Source organism: Scyliorhinus torazame, chromosome 13, assembly GCF_047496885.1.
Source record: "Scyliorhinus torazame isolate Kashiwa2021f chromosome 13, sScyTor2.1, whole genome shotgun sequence".
NCBI lineage: Eukaryota > Metazoa > Chordata > Chondrichthyes > Carcharhiniformes > Scyliorhinidae > Scyliorhinus > Scyliorhinus torazame.
The window spans coordinates 204,541,951-204,557,968 of record NC_092719.1 but is presented as its reverse complement, the minus strand read 5'-3'; the positions used below and the strand labels follow the sequence as shown (position 1 = coordinate 204,557,968).

The window sequence follows — 16,018 nt, the reverse complement described above, 5'->3', positions numbered from 1 at the left end:
ACATGGAACTGAATTACTTTCGGAAGTGGAACATGACTGGAATGCACTGCCAAGTGAGGTGGTTGAGGCAGTTAAGTTAATGACCTTTAAGATTTATCTGGATAGGCACATGAACAGATGGGGTAGAGAAGGATACAGGTGGTTGGTCGCGATAGGACAAGTGATCGGCGCAGGCTTGGAGGGCCGGAGGGCCTGTTCCTGCGCTGTATTGTTCTTTGTTCTATGACCAGTCTAACCTCGTCTTTTCTCAAAGAATGAATAATGGAACAATGGGTTCAAACACAAATAGGTAAGTTAAATAGTGAATTAGGACCAGCTTTGGAAAGGTACAGAAAAGGGCTTTGGACGTGAGGGGCGCTATCTTCCGGGCCCGCTGATGACACATCCCTATCGCAGGTTTCCCGGAAATTCCATTGGCAGTGGCGGAGTCAGAAGATCTCTCTGTCTGCCAATGGCGGGCCATTTCCCGGACTGAGAACCATGCTGCGGGGCAGGCCAGAGAATCTCGCCTGAGGTTGCTGAGCGGTGACTGAGGATCCACAGTCACTGCTGTGACGGACATCTTCAATCATTGTAGGTCCGAGACTGAGAACTGAGAACAGACCCAGTGACTCCCAAAGTAGTTACAGAAATAGGGAGGCCTGAGACCACGGAGCGATTTGAATACGAGGATGTTGGCCTTTACTGCAAGGGGATTGAAGCACAAGAAGGTACAATTGTACGGGGCTTTGGTGAGGCCACATCTTGAGTGCTGTGTAGAGTATTGTTCTCCATACATTTTTTAAATCATTTATGGAATGTGGGCGTCGCTGGCTGCGGCAGCATTCATTGCCCATCACTAATTGCCCTTGAACTGTGTGGCTTGCTGGGGCATTTGAGAGGGCAATTAAAACAACCACATCGCTGTGGGCCTGGAGTCACATGTAGGCCAGGCCAGGTAGGTTGGCAGATTTCCTTCCCTAAAGGACATTAGTGAACTGGGTTTTTACAACATAGCATCCCCACAGTGCAGAAGCAGGCCATTGCACCGATCCTCCGAAGGAACATCTCACCTAGGCTCACGCCCCAGCCCTAACTCCGCAACCCCACCTATCCTTTTTGGACAGCTAAGGGGCAATTTATCATGGCCAATCCACCTTCCCTGCACATCCTTGGACTGTGGGAGGAAACCGGAGCGCCCGGAGGAATCCCACGCAGGTACGGGGAGAATGTACAAACTCCGCACAGACAGTCACCCAAGGCCTGTATTGAACCGGGGTCCCTGGCACTGTGAGGCAGCAGTGCTAACCATTGTGCCACTGTGGCATCCACAATCGACAATAGTTTCAGAGTCATCATTAGGCCTTTAATTCCAGATTCTTATTGAATTGAAATATCCCCATCTGCCATGATGGTATTTGAACTCAGATCCCCAGAGCATTAGCTGGATTATTAGTCCAGTGACATTACCACTGGGCCACTTCATAGAAAGAGTACACTCTCATTGGAGCCACTGCAAACGGTTCACTTAATTGGTTCCTTGAGGTAGAGGGTTGTTGTTTGGCGAGAGAGTGAGTAAATGGGGCCTAGGCTCTCTGGAACTTAGAAAAATGAGTGGTGATCTCATTGATACATTAAGGGCTTGACAGGATAGACAGGGAGAGGGTGTTTCTCAGGCTGGGGAATCTAGAATAGGAGAGCACAGTTGCAGAATAAGGACTGAAGTGAGAAGAGATTTCGTCACTTCGAGGATTGTGAGTCTTTGTAATTCTCCATCCGAGAAGAGTATATTTGTTCAAGGGATATGGGGAGCAGGCGGGGAAGTGGAATGGAGGCCAATCAGTCATGAATGATGGAGGACTCTCGAGAGAATATATTGTCTGCTCCGGCTCCCATTTCTTCAGAATTCTTATGTTTTTCTGTTCTTATTTACTAAGTCTGGCAGACAGGAAGGGATTTTCCAGCCCTTCCCACCAGCGGGATCTTCCAGACCCGCCGAAGGCAACCCAAAACGTCGTAGACACCGGCGTGAGCAGAAGATCCCACCAGCAGCCAATGGGGAGTGGCCTCCGCCACTCTGGAAAACATCTGCGCAGGGGGCAGGAAAATCCCGCCCGTAGTTCGTCATGATTCAGAGCCTCAAACCTGACTCTTGGCCTTTTCACCATTGAGTTAGTGCTGAGGTGTCCACCATGTCCAATAAACCTGTGTGAAGGATGTGAGCGAATCGAAAATGGGATGGGCTCGCTATTATTCCTGATGGTGTTTTCTTTTTTTTTTTAAATGGTAAAAAATAAATTTAAAGTACCCAATTCATTTTTTTCCCTATTGAGGGGCACCTACCCTGCACATCTTTAGGTTGTGGGAGTGAAACCCACGCAAACACGGGGAGAATGTGCAAACTCCACACGGTCAGTGACCCAGGAGCCGGGATCGAACCTGGAACCTCGTCACCGTGAGGCAGCAGTGCTAACCACTGCACCACAGTGCCGCCCCCAACAGCATTTTCTTGATCGTTAGCTTAGTAACGCTCTTACAGGTCGTCGCAGTCTAGAGTACGGTGTATTGCCCCCACACAGAGACACAGCAGCCTGGGGAGAAAACAGGTTAGGAAGGAATGCAAAAGAACATCAGCTATATTTTTTATTCCCCACATCCTTAACTTCATGTCAAGACAGTGAATAAAAAGAGAACAAAACTTTGTCTTTTAATGGCTTCAATATTCCCTCCATCAATATTAATAAAAGAGAGAGACTTTCTTTAAACTTGGCAGCTGCCTCCAGCAACCGCAAGGAGAAGAATGATATGCTGGCAATTCTTATGCTAGGATTGAGCTTTTAGTTTACGAAGGATTCGACATACATCGTTTTAATAAGGTATGGGTGTGCCCTGACAGATCCCTAACTGGAAGTGCTGAGAAAGCTGTAGGGACTTACATGTTTAAAATCATGATTTCATTTTTTGCAGCCTTCCTAACTTTCCTTCCGTCTTTCTTTAGAAACTTCTTGCAAGTGTACATTTTTCCAGTAGATTTCTCTTTCGCTCGGAATATCTCACAGAATTCCTCTCTGTTTTTGAAAGAGAAAGAAAAGAAAATATTGGAGATTCCGTAGAACTTGATCATTTCGTTTCCAGGCAACGGTAACATCAGGGAGTAGGCCTTCTGAAAGAAATATGCCTCAGTTAGATCAATGTAGCCACAGTGAAAACAATTCCCCGACACGTTTTCTTGTCACAATAAAGTAACGTTTCCAATGTCAATGTAGCAATTAGTAAGGGGAATAGCAGATCTCAGAAGAACGTTGATTGGTGAGATGGGGAGTCATCCACAGAATCTCTGCAGTGCAGAAGGAGGTCATTCGGCCCATCCTGTGTGCACCGACCCTCCGAAAAAGCCCCCTACCTAGGCCCACTCCCCTACCCTATCCCCGTAACCCTGTGCATTGGTCATGGCCGATCCACCTAACCTGCACACCTTTGGTCCTGTGGCGGATGCAATTTAATGAAGATAAACGTGAAACAATTCACTTTGAGCATAACATGATGGAGAGGCAGTACAATCTGTTTTGTAGCAAAAATGAAAAACAGAGCAACCTGGGGTGCATATTGACAATTTTCTGTAGGCAGCGGAAATGTTTGATAAGACAGACAAGAAAGCATATAGGATAATTACCTTTGTAAATAGGGGCATTGAATACAAAAAACAAGGAAGTCATGGTTGTCAGTGTCTTATGAATTATATTGCTGTGGTTTGTTAGTGTCAATTACATTGTAAAGGGAAACAGGTGATAGGGATTTGAACATATATAAATAGGGTTGCTGGGACACTGGGTGGAGGGGACGAGTGTTGGCACGGAATAATGCCAATATGCGGCACAGTAGCACAGTGGGCACCACTAATGCTTCAAAGCTCCAGGGTCCCAGGTTCGATTCCCGTCACTATGTGTGTGGAGTCTGCACGTTCTCCTTGTATCTGCGTGGATTTCCACCGGGCGCTCCGGTTTCCTCCCACAAGTCCTGAAAGACGTGCTGTTAGGTGAATTGGATATTCTGAATTCTCCCTCTGTGTACCTGAACAGGCGCTGGAATGTGGTGACGAGGGGCTTTTCACAGTCACTTCATTGCAGTGTTAATGTGAGCCTACTTGTGACAATAAAGATTATTTAAAAAAAAAAGCTCCCTCAGCAAGGAAAGGCTCTCTGTCTTAGTTTTGACTTTACCTTCACCATGAATCCTCTTAACGATGGTAACATTTTACAAATCATTAGTCATGGTTCACCAATGCCCTTCAGGGAAGGAAATCGACTGTCCTCACCCGGTCTGGCCTACATGTGACTACAGACCCACAGCAATGGGATTGACTCTTAACTGTCCCCCACTGAAGCACTCAGCTCAAGGGGCAATTAGGGATGGGTAACAAATGCTGGCCCAGCCAGCGACACCCACATCCCAAGAATGAATAAAATAAAAATGTCTCAGCTGGAATATTGTGTAGTTTTGCTTATCACACTTTAGGAAGGATGATCTCAAGACCCTGAAGAGGGTAGAGAAGAGGTTTACACAGGGATGAGGTGCTTTTGTTATGCAGCGAGGTTTGAGAAGCTAGGGTTGTTTTCCTTGGAGCAGAGATTTGTTAAGGAACGTGAATAGAGTTATATTCATCCCGAGTAGTTTTAAGACCTGAAATGCCCTGCTTGAAAGGGTGGAAGAATTGATTCCATACTTACCTTCCAAAGGGCATGTACTAGTGTACAAGATCATTTGGATAGCCCTGTTGAGGAGCTGGCACCTTTCTGCCCTGTTTGAATGCAGAATTAAATGTGCTATATTTAAATGCGCGCAGTGTATGGAACAAGGTAGATGAGCTTGTGGCCCAGATTGTGACTGGCAGGTATGATGTGGTAGGTATCACAGAGACGTGGTTGCAGGGGGTTCAGGACTGGCATTTAAACATCCAGGTATTCACAACCTATCGAAAAGACAGAGAGGTGGGCAGAGGGGGCGGGGTTGCCTTGTTAATTAGGAATGAAATTAAATCAATAGCACTAAACGACATAGGGTCAGATGATGTGGAGTCTGTGTGGGTAGAGTTGAGGAACCACAAAGGCAATAAAACCATAATGGGAGTTATGTACAGGCCTCCTAACAGTCAGGACCAAGGGCGCAAAATGCACCACGAAATAGAAAGAACATGTCAGAAAGGCAAGGTCACAGTGAACATGGGGGACTTCAATATGCAGGTGGACTGGGTAAATAATGTTGCCAGTGGACCCAAAGAAAGGGAATTCATTGAATGTTTACAGGAGGGCTTTTTGGAACAGCTTGTGATGGAGCCCACGAGGGAACAGGCCATTCTGGACTTAGTGTTATGTAATGAGACAGACTTGATAAAAGATCTTAAAGTAAGGGAACACTTAGGAGGCAGTGATCATAATATGGTAGAATTCAGTCTGCAATTTGAAAGAAAGAAGGTAGAATCAGATGTAAAGGTGTTACAGTTAAATAAAGGTAACTACAGGGGCATGAGGGAGGAACTGACGAAAATCGACTGGGAGCAGAGCCTAGTGGGAAAGACAGTAGAACAGCAATGGCAGGAGTTTCTGGGAGTAATTGAGGACACAGTACAGAGGTTCATCACGTCTTTGTGATGCCCACCACATCATACCTGCCAGTCACAATCTGGGCCACAAGCTCATCTACCTTGTTATGTACACTGCGCGCATTTAAATACAGCACCTTTAATTCTGCATTCAAACAGTGCAGAAGGATCCCAAAGAAAAGAAAGGTTATCAGAGGGGGGATTAGGCAGCCATGGCTGACAAAGGAAGTCAGGGAATGCATCAAAGCAAAAGAGAAAGCCTTTAATGTGGCAAAGAGTAGTGGGAAGTCAGAAGATTGGGACGGCTACAAAAACAGAGGATAACAAAGAGAGAAATAAGGAAAGAGAGGGTCAAATATGAAGGTAGGCTACCCAGTAACATTAAGAATGATAGTAAAAGTTTCTTTAAATACATTAAAAACAAAGGGGAGGCAAAAGTAGACATTGGGCCGCTCCAAAATGACGCTGGTAATCTAGTGATGGGAGACAAGGAAATAGCTGAGGAACTAAAGAAGTACTTTGTGTCAGTCTTCACAGTAGAAGACATGAGTAATATCCCAACAATTCAGGAGAGTCAGGGGGCAGAGTTGAATATGGTAGCCATCACAAAGGAGAAAGTGCTAGAGAAACTAAGAGGTCTAAAAATTGATACATCTCTGGGCCTAGATGGGCTACATCCTAGAGTTGTAAAGGAGATAGCTGAAGAAATAGTGGAGGCGTTAGTTATGATCTTTCAAAAGTCACTGGAGTCAGGGAAAGTCCCAGAGGATTGGAAAATCGCTGTTGTAACCCCCCTGTTCAAGAAGGGAACAAGAAAAAAGATGGAAAATTATAGGCCAATTAGCCTGACCTCGGTTGTTGGCAAGATTCTAGAATCCATCGTTAAGGATGAGATTTCTAAATTCTTGGAAGTGCAGGGTCGGATTAGGACAAGTCAGCATGGATTTAGTAAGGGGAGGTCGTGCCTGACAATCCTGTTAGAGTTCATTGAAGAGATAACAAATAGGTTAGACCAAGGAGAGCCAATGGATGTTATCTATCTTGACTTCCAAAAGGCCTTTGATAAGGTGCCTCATGGTAGACTGCTGAGTAAAATAAGGGCCAATGGTATTCGAGGCAAGGTACTAACATGGATTGACGATTGGCTGGAAGGCAGAAGGCAGAGAGCTGGGATAAAAGGTTCTTTTACGGAATGGCAACCGGTGACGAGTGGTGTCCCGCAGGGTTCAGTGTTGGGGCCACAGCTGTTCTCTTTATATCTTAACGATCTAGGTGACGGGACTGGGGGCATTCTGGCTAAGTTTGCCGATGATACAAAGATAGGTGGAGGGGCAGGTAGTATTGAGGAGGTGGGGAGGCTGCAGAAAGATTTAGACAGTTTAGGATAGTGGTCCAAGAAAAGGCTGATGAAATTCAACGTGGGCAAGTGCGAGGTCTTGCACTTTGGAAAAAAGAATAGAGGCATGGACTATTCTCTAAACGGTGACAAAATTCATAATGCTGAAGTGCAAAGGGACTTGGGAGTCCTAGTCCAGGATTCTCTAAAGGTAAACCTGCAGGTTGAGGCCGTAATTAATAAAGCAAATGCAATGTTGTCATTTATCTCAAGAGGCTTGGAATATAAAAGCAGGGATGTACTTCTGAAGCTTTATAAAGCACTAGTTAGGCCCCATTTAGAATACTGTGAGCAATTTTGGGCCCCACACCTCAGGAAGGACATACTGACACTGGAGCGGGTCCAGCGGAGATTCACACGGATGATCCCAGGAATGGTAGGCCTAACATACGATGAACGTCTGAGGATCCTGGGATTATATTCATTGGAGTTGAGGGGAGAGCTAATAGAAACGTACAAGATAATGAATGGCTTAGATAGGGTGGACATGGGGAAGTTGTTTCCATTAGCAGGGGAGACTAGGACCCGGGGGCACAGCCTTAGAATAAAAGGGAGTCACTTTAGAACAGAGATGAGGAGAAATTTCTTCAGCCAGAGAGTGGTGGGTCTGTGGAATTTATTGCCACAGAGGGCGGTGGAGGCCGGGACGTTGAGTGTCTTTAAGACAGAAGTTGATAAATTCTTGATTTCTCGAGGAATTAAGGGCTATGGAGAGAGAGCGGGTAAATGGAGTTGAAATCAGCCATGATTGAATGGTGGAGTGGACTCGATGGGCCGAATAGCCTTACTTCCGCTCCTATGTCTTATGGTCTTATGGTCTAATGCAATATTCTAAATTGGAATAAGTAATTGTGGAAAGTCTTGGTACCAGAATGAGAAGCAAGGGTGAAATTTCTAGATAAATGTGGAGGATATGATTGAAAAAAAAACCAACTTTCTCACGTGGGTTTGATTCCCATTAGATCCAAGTCAGTCTATATCTGACCCTTTTTTCATATGCTGACCCCAATTTAATGCAATCCCTCTAGAAAATGAACATGGTTGAAAAGCAAAGAGATCCAGGGATACAGCTGAACAAATCATTAAAAGCAGAGCAAAACCGCAAAGCAATTAAAATGCGAACAAAACACGGGGATTTATTTGTAGGGTTATGGAATTTAAAAGTAATGAAGTTATGCAAAAGATGTAAAGGATCCTGGTCAGTCTGCACTTGGAGTACTGTGCACAGTGCTGGTCTTCATACTATAAAATGGACATAGAAGCAATGGAGAAAGTCCAAACAAGATTTATGAGGATGGTACCAGCTCTGAGAGATTACACCTTTTTTATTTTATTTAAAAATTTAGCGTACCCAATTCATTTTTTCCAATTAAGGGGCAATTTAGCGTGGCCAATCCACCTAGCCTGCACATCTTTGGGTTGTGGAGGCGAAATCCACGCAAACACGGGGAGAATGTGCAAACTCTACACGGACAGTGATCCAGAGCCGGGATCGAACCTGGGACCTCGGCGCCGTGAGGCAACCGTGCTAACCACTGTGCCACTGTGCTGCCCTGAGAGATTACACCTATTGGGAAGGATTATGTGTACTATTGCTAAAAAAGAGACATGCTGTCAAAGCTTTTCATCTTGCACTCATCAGGACCAACACAAAAGTACCAAACTTCAAAGGGAACATCAATGTGTACCGCCTAAGAAAAGGGTGCTGATTGGCTGGTAAGTTGGCAGGCACCCTCCCACCATCCTGAGCCATGTATCTGCCTGATTCTTTTGATCTCCCTTCCTGGCTCTTTCAATCTCCACCCTTCCAAACCCTGCCCAGCATCTGTGTTTCTCGCCAGCTCACCAGCCCCTCAATCTGGGTGGCTGTAGCTGGGAAATGAGGACAAAGAAAATGCTAATATGGTCCTGCCATTAAATTGTGCAGGACCTGAGGGAAACGCGTTCTTCCCGGTTTCCCAACTGCAAAACTTCCCGTCCCTCATCCCCTAACCCCATCCCGATAAGTATTGGTGCAAATGTTTCTACTTGTGGGAGAGACATTTCCCCAATGGATTTAATAGTAACTAGCGAGTAATTTCTTTTCTCTGAGAGTGCTTCGAATGTGGAACTCAGATTCTTCCAAAAGGAAAGTAGAGAAAATGAAATAGAAAAAGAAATGCTGAAAAGTTGAGATGAGGAAGGTAGGATGGGAGAAGACACTTGTGATTATAAACAACAGCATAGACTAGTTGGGTTAAATGTTTTGTTTCCTTGCTGTATATTTTGTGAGGACACAGATACACACTGAATTGAATCTGTGACCGAGTCTGCATCGTTTACATCTTTACTGCACCCACTGCCAATATGCCTTGATTCCCTGAGAGGTTAAAGGTCTATCTCTTTCAGTCTTAAAAATGTTCAATAATGAAACATCTAAAATCTTCTGGGGGTGGCGAATTCCAAAGATTCACAACCTTCCGATTGAAGAAATCTTTGCTCATCTCAATCCGAAATGATTGACAGCTCAACTTGAGACTCCGTGATCCAGATTCTGCAGAAACGTCCTCTCAGCGTTTACCCAATCAAAACCCTTCAAAATGTTATGTTCGAATGAGGTCCCCTCTTGTTCTTCTAAATACCAGAGAATAAGTCCCAATTTACTCAATCTCTCAACGCTGGACTTCCTTTTTTTCCCCAGGGACTAATCTAGTGAATGCCTCTGTGGAGGACTGTGCAGCATAAACCCCCCCCTGAGAATGGTGAAAATACACAGGGTAATTCATCAAGATTTGGCGAGGGAAAAGACCGACAAGTTTCAGTTTCATAGAATTGACAGCCCAGAAGAAGGCCATTCAGCCCATCGAGTCTGCACCAGCCCTAGGAAAGAGCACCCTACTTAAGTCCACACTTCCACCCTAGCCCCGTAACCCAGTCACCCCACCTAACCTTTTTGGACACTAAGTGCAATTTAGCATGGCCAATCCACCTAACCTGCACATCTTTGGACTGTGGGAGGAAACCAGAGCACCCGGAGGAAACCCACGCAGACACGGAGAGAACATGCAGACTCCGCACAGACAGTGACCCAAGCCGGGAATCGAACCTGGGACCCTGGAGCTGTGAATCAACAGTGCTACCCACTGTGCTACCGTGCCGCCCCAGTTTGTTCCCTTCATTTCAAATGTTTAGCACTTTAGCTCTTAGGCATTGTTTTGATTCCGTTGGTATAATGAGGCTAAGTTTGGCTACAGACACAATTCAGACAAGCCAGAAAATACGATTCAAGAATCTGAAAGGAAATTGGAAAGATGTTTCTGTATTCAAATTCCAAATTTGTATTGCTCAGATCAATTAATTTTGCAACGTAATCTTTCCATTCACGTGAAAGAAAAAGACACTTATGCAGGAACAACATCACACATTGGAAGCCAAACTGTTATGAAATTGGAAAGCCAATAACTGGAATTCGTAATCCTTGGGTGGAACTTTATGCTTTTCTTTACAAAGCGCTGGTTCAGGTGAGAAATGTGGGGTGCAGCTTGTCGGCTGAACAGCTGCCTTTTCTCACCATATTTTCCCGCATTCAGAGAACACAAATGGCCATAGAACGTCAGGTTTCCAGAGGTCGGAAAAGGACCCTCCAATCTCCAGAAGTAAAAATGAAAAGTTAGAACCAGCCCCCCCGTCCCCTACCCCTCGGTCATGGAGAACCCCCGCCCCCCCCTGCCTCAGCTCACTGGGTACCCGAGCCAACCCCCTCCTCCCTGCAATGCACATGGGGAACTCTTCCCCTCCATGGGGACGGGGACACACCCACAGGAACCCGTCCAACCCTATGGATCTCCCCAGAGGATGCCCACCCCCCCCCTTGGTACTGCCAGGGTACTGCCCGGGCATGTCTCTTTTCACCCTGGAGGCTGCACTTCGCTGCGCGCCCCCTGGCATGGTCTCGTCACCTAGTTTATGTTGCTCTAGACCTGTGGTAAACCTCGCTGACGTGACGGGAAATCCTAATATGTGGCAGCATGATACAGCGGGGAAGCTAATGAGATTTAAATATAATTATGAATGAGTTGATAGAGTAGATATTATAGCCAAGTTCCGCACACATGAGTGCGGCCTCAACCAGGACCTGGGATTCATGTTGCATTACATTCATCCCCCACCATCTGGCCTGCAAAATCCTACCAACTGTCCTGGCTTGACACAATTCACACCTCTTTAACCTGGGGTTACCCCATCTCTGGATCTGTAAAGATTTAATCACCTGCTAATGCTCGCATTCCAAGCATTGTCTGGCATCTTTGAATCTGTCTGTATATATGTTTCTGGAACATACCTCTTCATTCACCTGAGGAAGGAGCAGCGCTCCGAAAGCTAGTGACATCGAAACAACCTTGTTGGACTTTAACCTGGTGCTGTAAGACTTCTTACTGTGCTCACCCCAGTCCAACGCCGGCATCTCCACATCATAGAGGAGATAGTGAGAAAGGGTTTACACTGGCAGGAAAGTCAGATGTCCTTTCCGAATCTTGGAGGACTTAGGTGGGTCATCTTGGAATTGCTTTTCCATGGAAAACAAATCTTCCCTAACTTTTCTTCATAACATACCTGGAATTGACCCGTTCAGTGCTCCCCCCTCTCTAGGGTAATAACATCCAGCCTGTGATCAGGAAACCAATACCTCAGATGGAATCTACCTACAGCAACAGTTCTGCCAATGTAAGTTTCAGCTCTAGCCTTCTCATGCCATCCAATATCTTACTTGCGACTTTAAATGATTGGTGAACCCGGTGGCCTTTTTTCATTGAAACTGCTTACGAATCCCCGAACTCCAATAGCTGAAATCGAAATTGCCCCAAACTCAGCAGCTTTACAACTGTAAAGAAGTAGAGACTTTCACTTCAACGAGTTGCATCGGATTCAACTGCAAGACCCAGGAGTGAAGGGACAAGTTCCAACTTCGCTACATCTCTTTCAATTAGCAGAGTGGCTCATCTTCAGAGTTTCCATTCTGTGAAATCACATTAAGTTTTGTTACAGCTTCAGTAACAAATATTGTTCACATCCATCTACTTCGAGTCTCCCATCAGTCAAGCTTTCTAATTTATCCTTTAGTTACACGCTAAAGTGAGGCGGAAATTAGCATCTCCGGCAGATGCGATACCTCACAGGCTTTGCTGTGTACTTACGTTTTAACTGTTTGTCCCAGATCATATTTGTCCGTTACATCCGAAGGATTGTTATAATCCTTTTTGTCACCGAGTGTTATGCAGCCAAAAGGCATTGCTGACGCGTGCCTGTGTGAAGAGAAAAACAAAAGCAATTGGTTAGGAACTGCGGTACACAAGGATGTTACACCAACCATCGGCAGTTCAATGTGGGTGCAGGTTGGCCATTGAGTCTATTTTACCTCATCCATTCAGAAATTAACCGCATCAATGAATTCCAACGTCTTGTCAAGCAGATATTCCAGTGAGGTCAGAAACATACCCAGAACATGGCATCCGTTCCATGGACATCAGCCATGGACATCAGAGGGGCTTCCTGCTGCCAGAGACAGTAGCATTGCTTCAGTTCATAGAATGTACAATGCAGAAGGAGGCCATTCGGCCCATCGAGTCTGCACCAGCCTTTGGAAAGAGCACCGTACTTAAGCCCACGCTTCCACCCCATCCCAGTAACCCAACCTTACCTTTTGGACACTACGAGGCAATTTAGCACGGCCAATCCACCTAACCTGCGCATCTTTGGACTGTGGAAGGAAACCGGAGCACCCGGAGGAAACCCACGCAGACACGGGGAGAAAGTGCAAACTCCACACAGACAGTCACCCGAGGCTGGAATTGAAGCTGGGAACCCTGGAGCTGTGAGGCAGCAGTGCTAACCATAGGACAATGCTGATCAATCCAACAGCCCATGGAAAATCACAGCCTGATTCTTTCACATCTTGATGGAGAAAATTGCTGAGAAAATATTTTCCAATGTATCAAGGAACGCAAGAGACTTGTCTTTGTGCAACAGTACCCCAAAGAGCCCCAACTTTTATTGGCTGAGGCACAGAATATAACAGCAGGGAGGTTATGATACTGCTGCATTAAACCCCACAGCTAGTGTACATTGTGCAGTTCTGGTGGCCACACTATAGGAAGGATGTGTTTGCACTAGAAAGAGTTTAAAGGAGATTCACCACGATGTTGTCTGGGGTGGAGCGTTTCAGCTGTGAAGAGAGACCAGTTGGACTGGGGTTGTTTTCCTTAGAGCAGAGAAGGCTGAGGGGGACCTGATTGAGATGTACAAAACTTTGAAGACCATGGATAGGGAAGATAGGAAGAAACCTTTCCCCTTAGTTGGGGGGGTCAATAACCAGGTGCCACAGAATTAAGGTAATGAGCAGCAGATTGAGAGGCGATTTGAGGAAAACTTTTTTCACCCAGAGGCTGATGGGAATCTGGAACTCAGCCTGAAAGGATGGTAGATGGGGAGCCCTCACAACATTTAAGAAGCATTTAAATGAGCACTTGAAACCCCCTAGCATACAAGGCAATGGACCAAGTGTTGGAAAATGGAATCAGAATATATAGGTGTTTGATGACCACCACAGACATATTGGGCCGAAGGGCTCTTTCATTGCTGTAAAACTGCACGACTCTATCACTCTTAATTGCCTTCAGACTCTATGATTATGTGGTAACAATGGCCAACAAGCGTTTTTCAGATAAGTCCAAACTTCTGCACGCCACGTCGTTCCGGATGTGATCTGGACCGGAGTGTTTCCCACTGTCGCCGGTGGATGGAAGAATCTAGTTAAGCCTTCACCTGCATCCCATTATCGAGATTCAAATCAGTTTTATGCTGGCCTCCAGCGCGTTTCCCGATCCGTCATGGCAGTCACCAGCGGAAGATTCCTTGGGAAATTCACGGCAGGATTTTTGGATCCCGCTGAAGTCTTCCTCCCCCACCGCCCACCATTGAACCCGTCATGGGAGAATTCCAACGTTAGGATTGCCCAGTGTCAGCACTAACTTAATGAAGGAAATGTAAATTATAATTGGGCAGGTAGGTGTCCATATATTTCTGGTTCCCTAAGCATCATCCTCACAATTCTGGGACATGCCTATATGTTTTTAACAAAATGATACAAGAAAGCCAAGATTGACTACAGTAGAAAGCTGCCAATAAACTGAGGCTTTAAAAAAAAATTTTATGTACCCAATTTTCCCCCCCCTTAATTAAGGGGCAATTTAGCGTGGCCAATCCACCTACCCTGCACATCTTTGGGTTTTGGGGGTGAGATTCATGCATACACGGGGAGAATGTGCAACTCCACACGGACAGTGACCCGGGGCCGGGATCGATCCCGGGTCCTCGGCGCTGGGAGGCAGCAGTGCTAACCACTGCGCCACCGTGCCACCCCAATTAAACTGAGGCATGATAGTGCTGGGGAATAAAACGTTTACCAATCTGAATTCATTTTCATTTCATTTCATAAAGAAGATGAGGAGAATTTTTAAAAATTAGTGCAGTAAGTTGTTGTGATCTGGAATGCACAGAGATCTGGAGATAGATTCATCAGTAACTTTCAACAAGGGAATGCAGACTCTACTTGAAAAGAGAAACAGTACAGGTCTGTAGAGAAAAGGCAAAGGAGTGGGACTAAATAGTAGCTCTTTCAGACTCTGGTACAGACAGGATGGGCTGAATGGCCTCCGGCTGCGCTGTGTGATTCTACGATGCACTGCCGGAACCAGTCTGAGATGGCACTGCCATGTTGGATTTCTATAGCCAACATTCACTTCCTGGGTCAGAGGGAAGAGCGTTCCTGAACTGCAGCATCCACATTCTACTGCACACGGATTGGGTTAAACCAAATCTACAAACAGATCGAAATTGGCATTGCAGGATCGATGTGGCTTCTTTATAATTATAAACTCATTGCAATAGATGTTATGCCAGCTTTTGTGTTCAAATATTAGTTGGTACGTTGCACAGCAGCGCAGAGATGCGCTGAATATTCAGTTGGAAAACACAGCAGGTGTATACTCATAGACCATGTCTTCCCCTTTTTAAACTCTGGGACGAATTACATATCCTGCTGCTCCGTGCACAGTATATACTCTACATTTTCATAAAGAGCTCTACAAGATGAATTGTGTTATGTTATAAATTATACACAATGAATCACAATGTCACAGTTTGTACTACATATTTATAAGTTAAAGTAGATAGATACCTTTATATTACTGAGTTTTCAGTATGTGAATCAGGTAGAGATTTGGCTTGTCTCTCATTTTCAAATTCTCAGTGGATCACTAGTCCCCCCCCCCCCCCCCCCCCCCCCCACCCCCGCTCCCCCAAGTGGCGTGGGCACAGCTACATTACATAAAGTACAAACTCGTAATCAATTACGGAAACCGTCACAAAGAGTGAAAAGATCTTTCATTTATATACTGTCTTTGTCAAACTCAGGATGTCTTAAATTGCTTCCCAGCCAATTAAGTATATTTTCCAGCACAGCCTCTGTTGCCATGTAGGAAGTGGCGCATCCAATTTTCACACAGCAATGTCCCACAGAGAGCAATGAAATAAATGGTCAACGAATTGTTACAGGTGTTGATTGAGGGATGAATGTTGGCCAGGACGCTAAAGGAACGCCACTGCTGCTCTTTGACCCGGCCCTTAGCCTCCACCTGAGAGGGAATGCTGATCGGAAAGCAGGGCACCCGGAATGTTCAGCATCCTCTCAGTCCATCCATTCTCTTCCCACACCTAGGGTGGGAATGTCTGGTACCCCAGCCATGTGTTTCTCGGCGGCGTGCCGTTCGCTGGCGGCGGGATTCTCTCTTCCCGTCACTTGTCAATGAGATTTCCCATTGAAGCCATAAAAAGATTCTTGTGACAGGCAGAAGGAACTGGGAAGAGATCCCAGGGAGAGGACCGAAAGAGGGAGGATCCAGTGGGAGGGAGAGAGAAACCAACAGGGAAGGAATCTCTGGGGGGAGAAACCACTGGGAGAGAAGGAAAATAAGAGGCTCAGAGAAGCCCTAGAGAGCTGAAGAGGC

General features: G+C 45.7%; 1 protein-coding gene across 6 annotated transcripts in view; it reads right to left on the bottom strand.

Moving 5' to 3' along the window:
• camkva (CaM kinase-like vesicle-associated a) overlaps positions 1 to 16,018 on the bottom strand; it is a 175,461-nt gene that overhangs the window by 91,989 nt on the left and 67,454 nt on the right. For all 6 annotated transcript variants that reach the window (XM_072472924.1, XM_072472928.1, XM_072472925.1 and 3 more), the window contains exons 2-3: positions 12,149 to 12,256; positions 2,916 to 3,047 (exon numbers count right to left, since the gene is read on the bottom strand). In XM_072472924.1, the coding sequence (XP_072329025.1) occupies positions 2,916 to 3,047; positions 12,149 to 12,243 (227 nt within the window). In that variant the 5' untranslated portion in view covers positions 12,244 to 12,256. The remainder of the gene's footprint in view (positions 1 to 2,915; positions 3,048 to 12,148; positions 12,257 to 16,018) is intronic.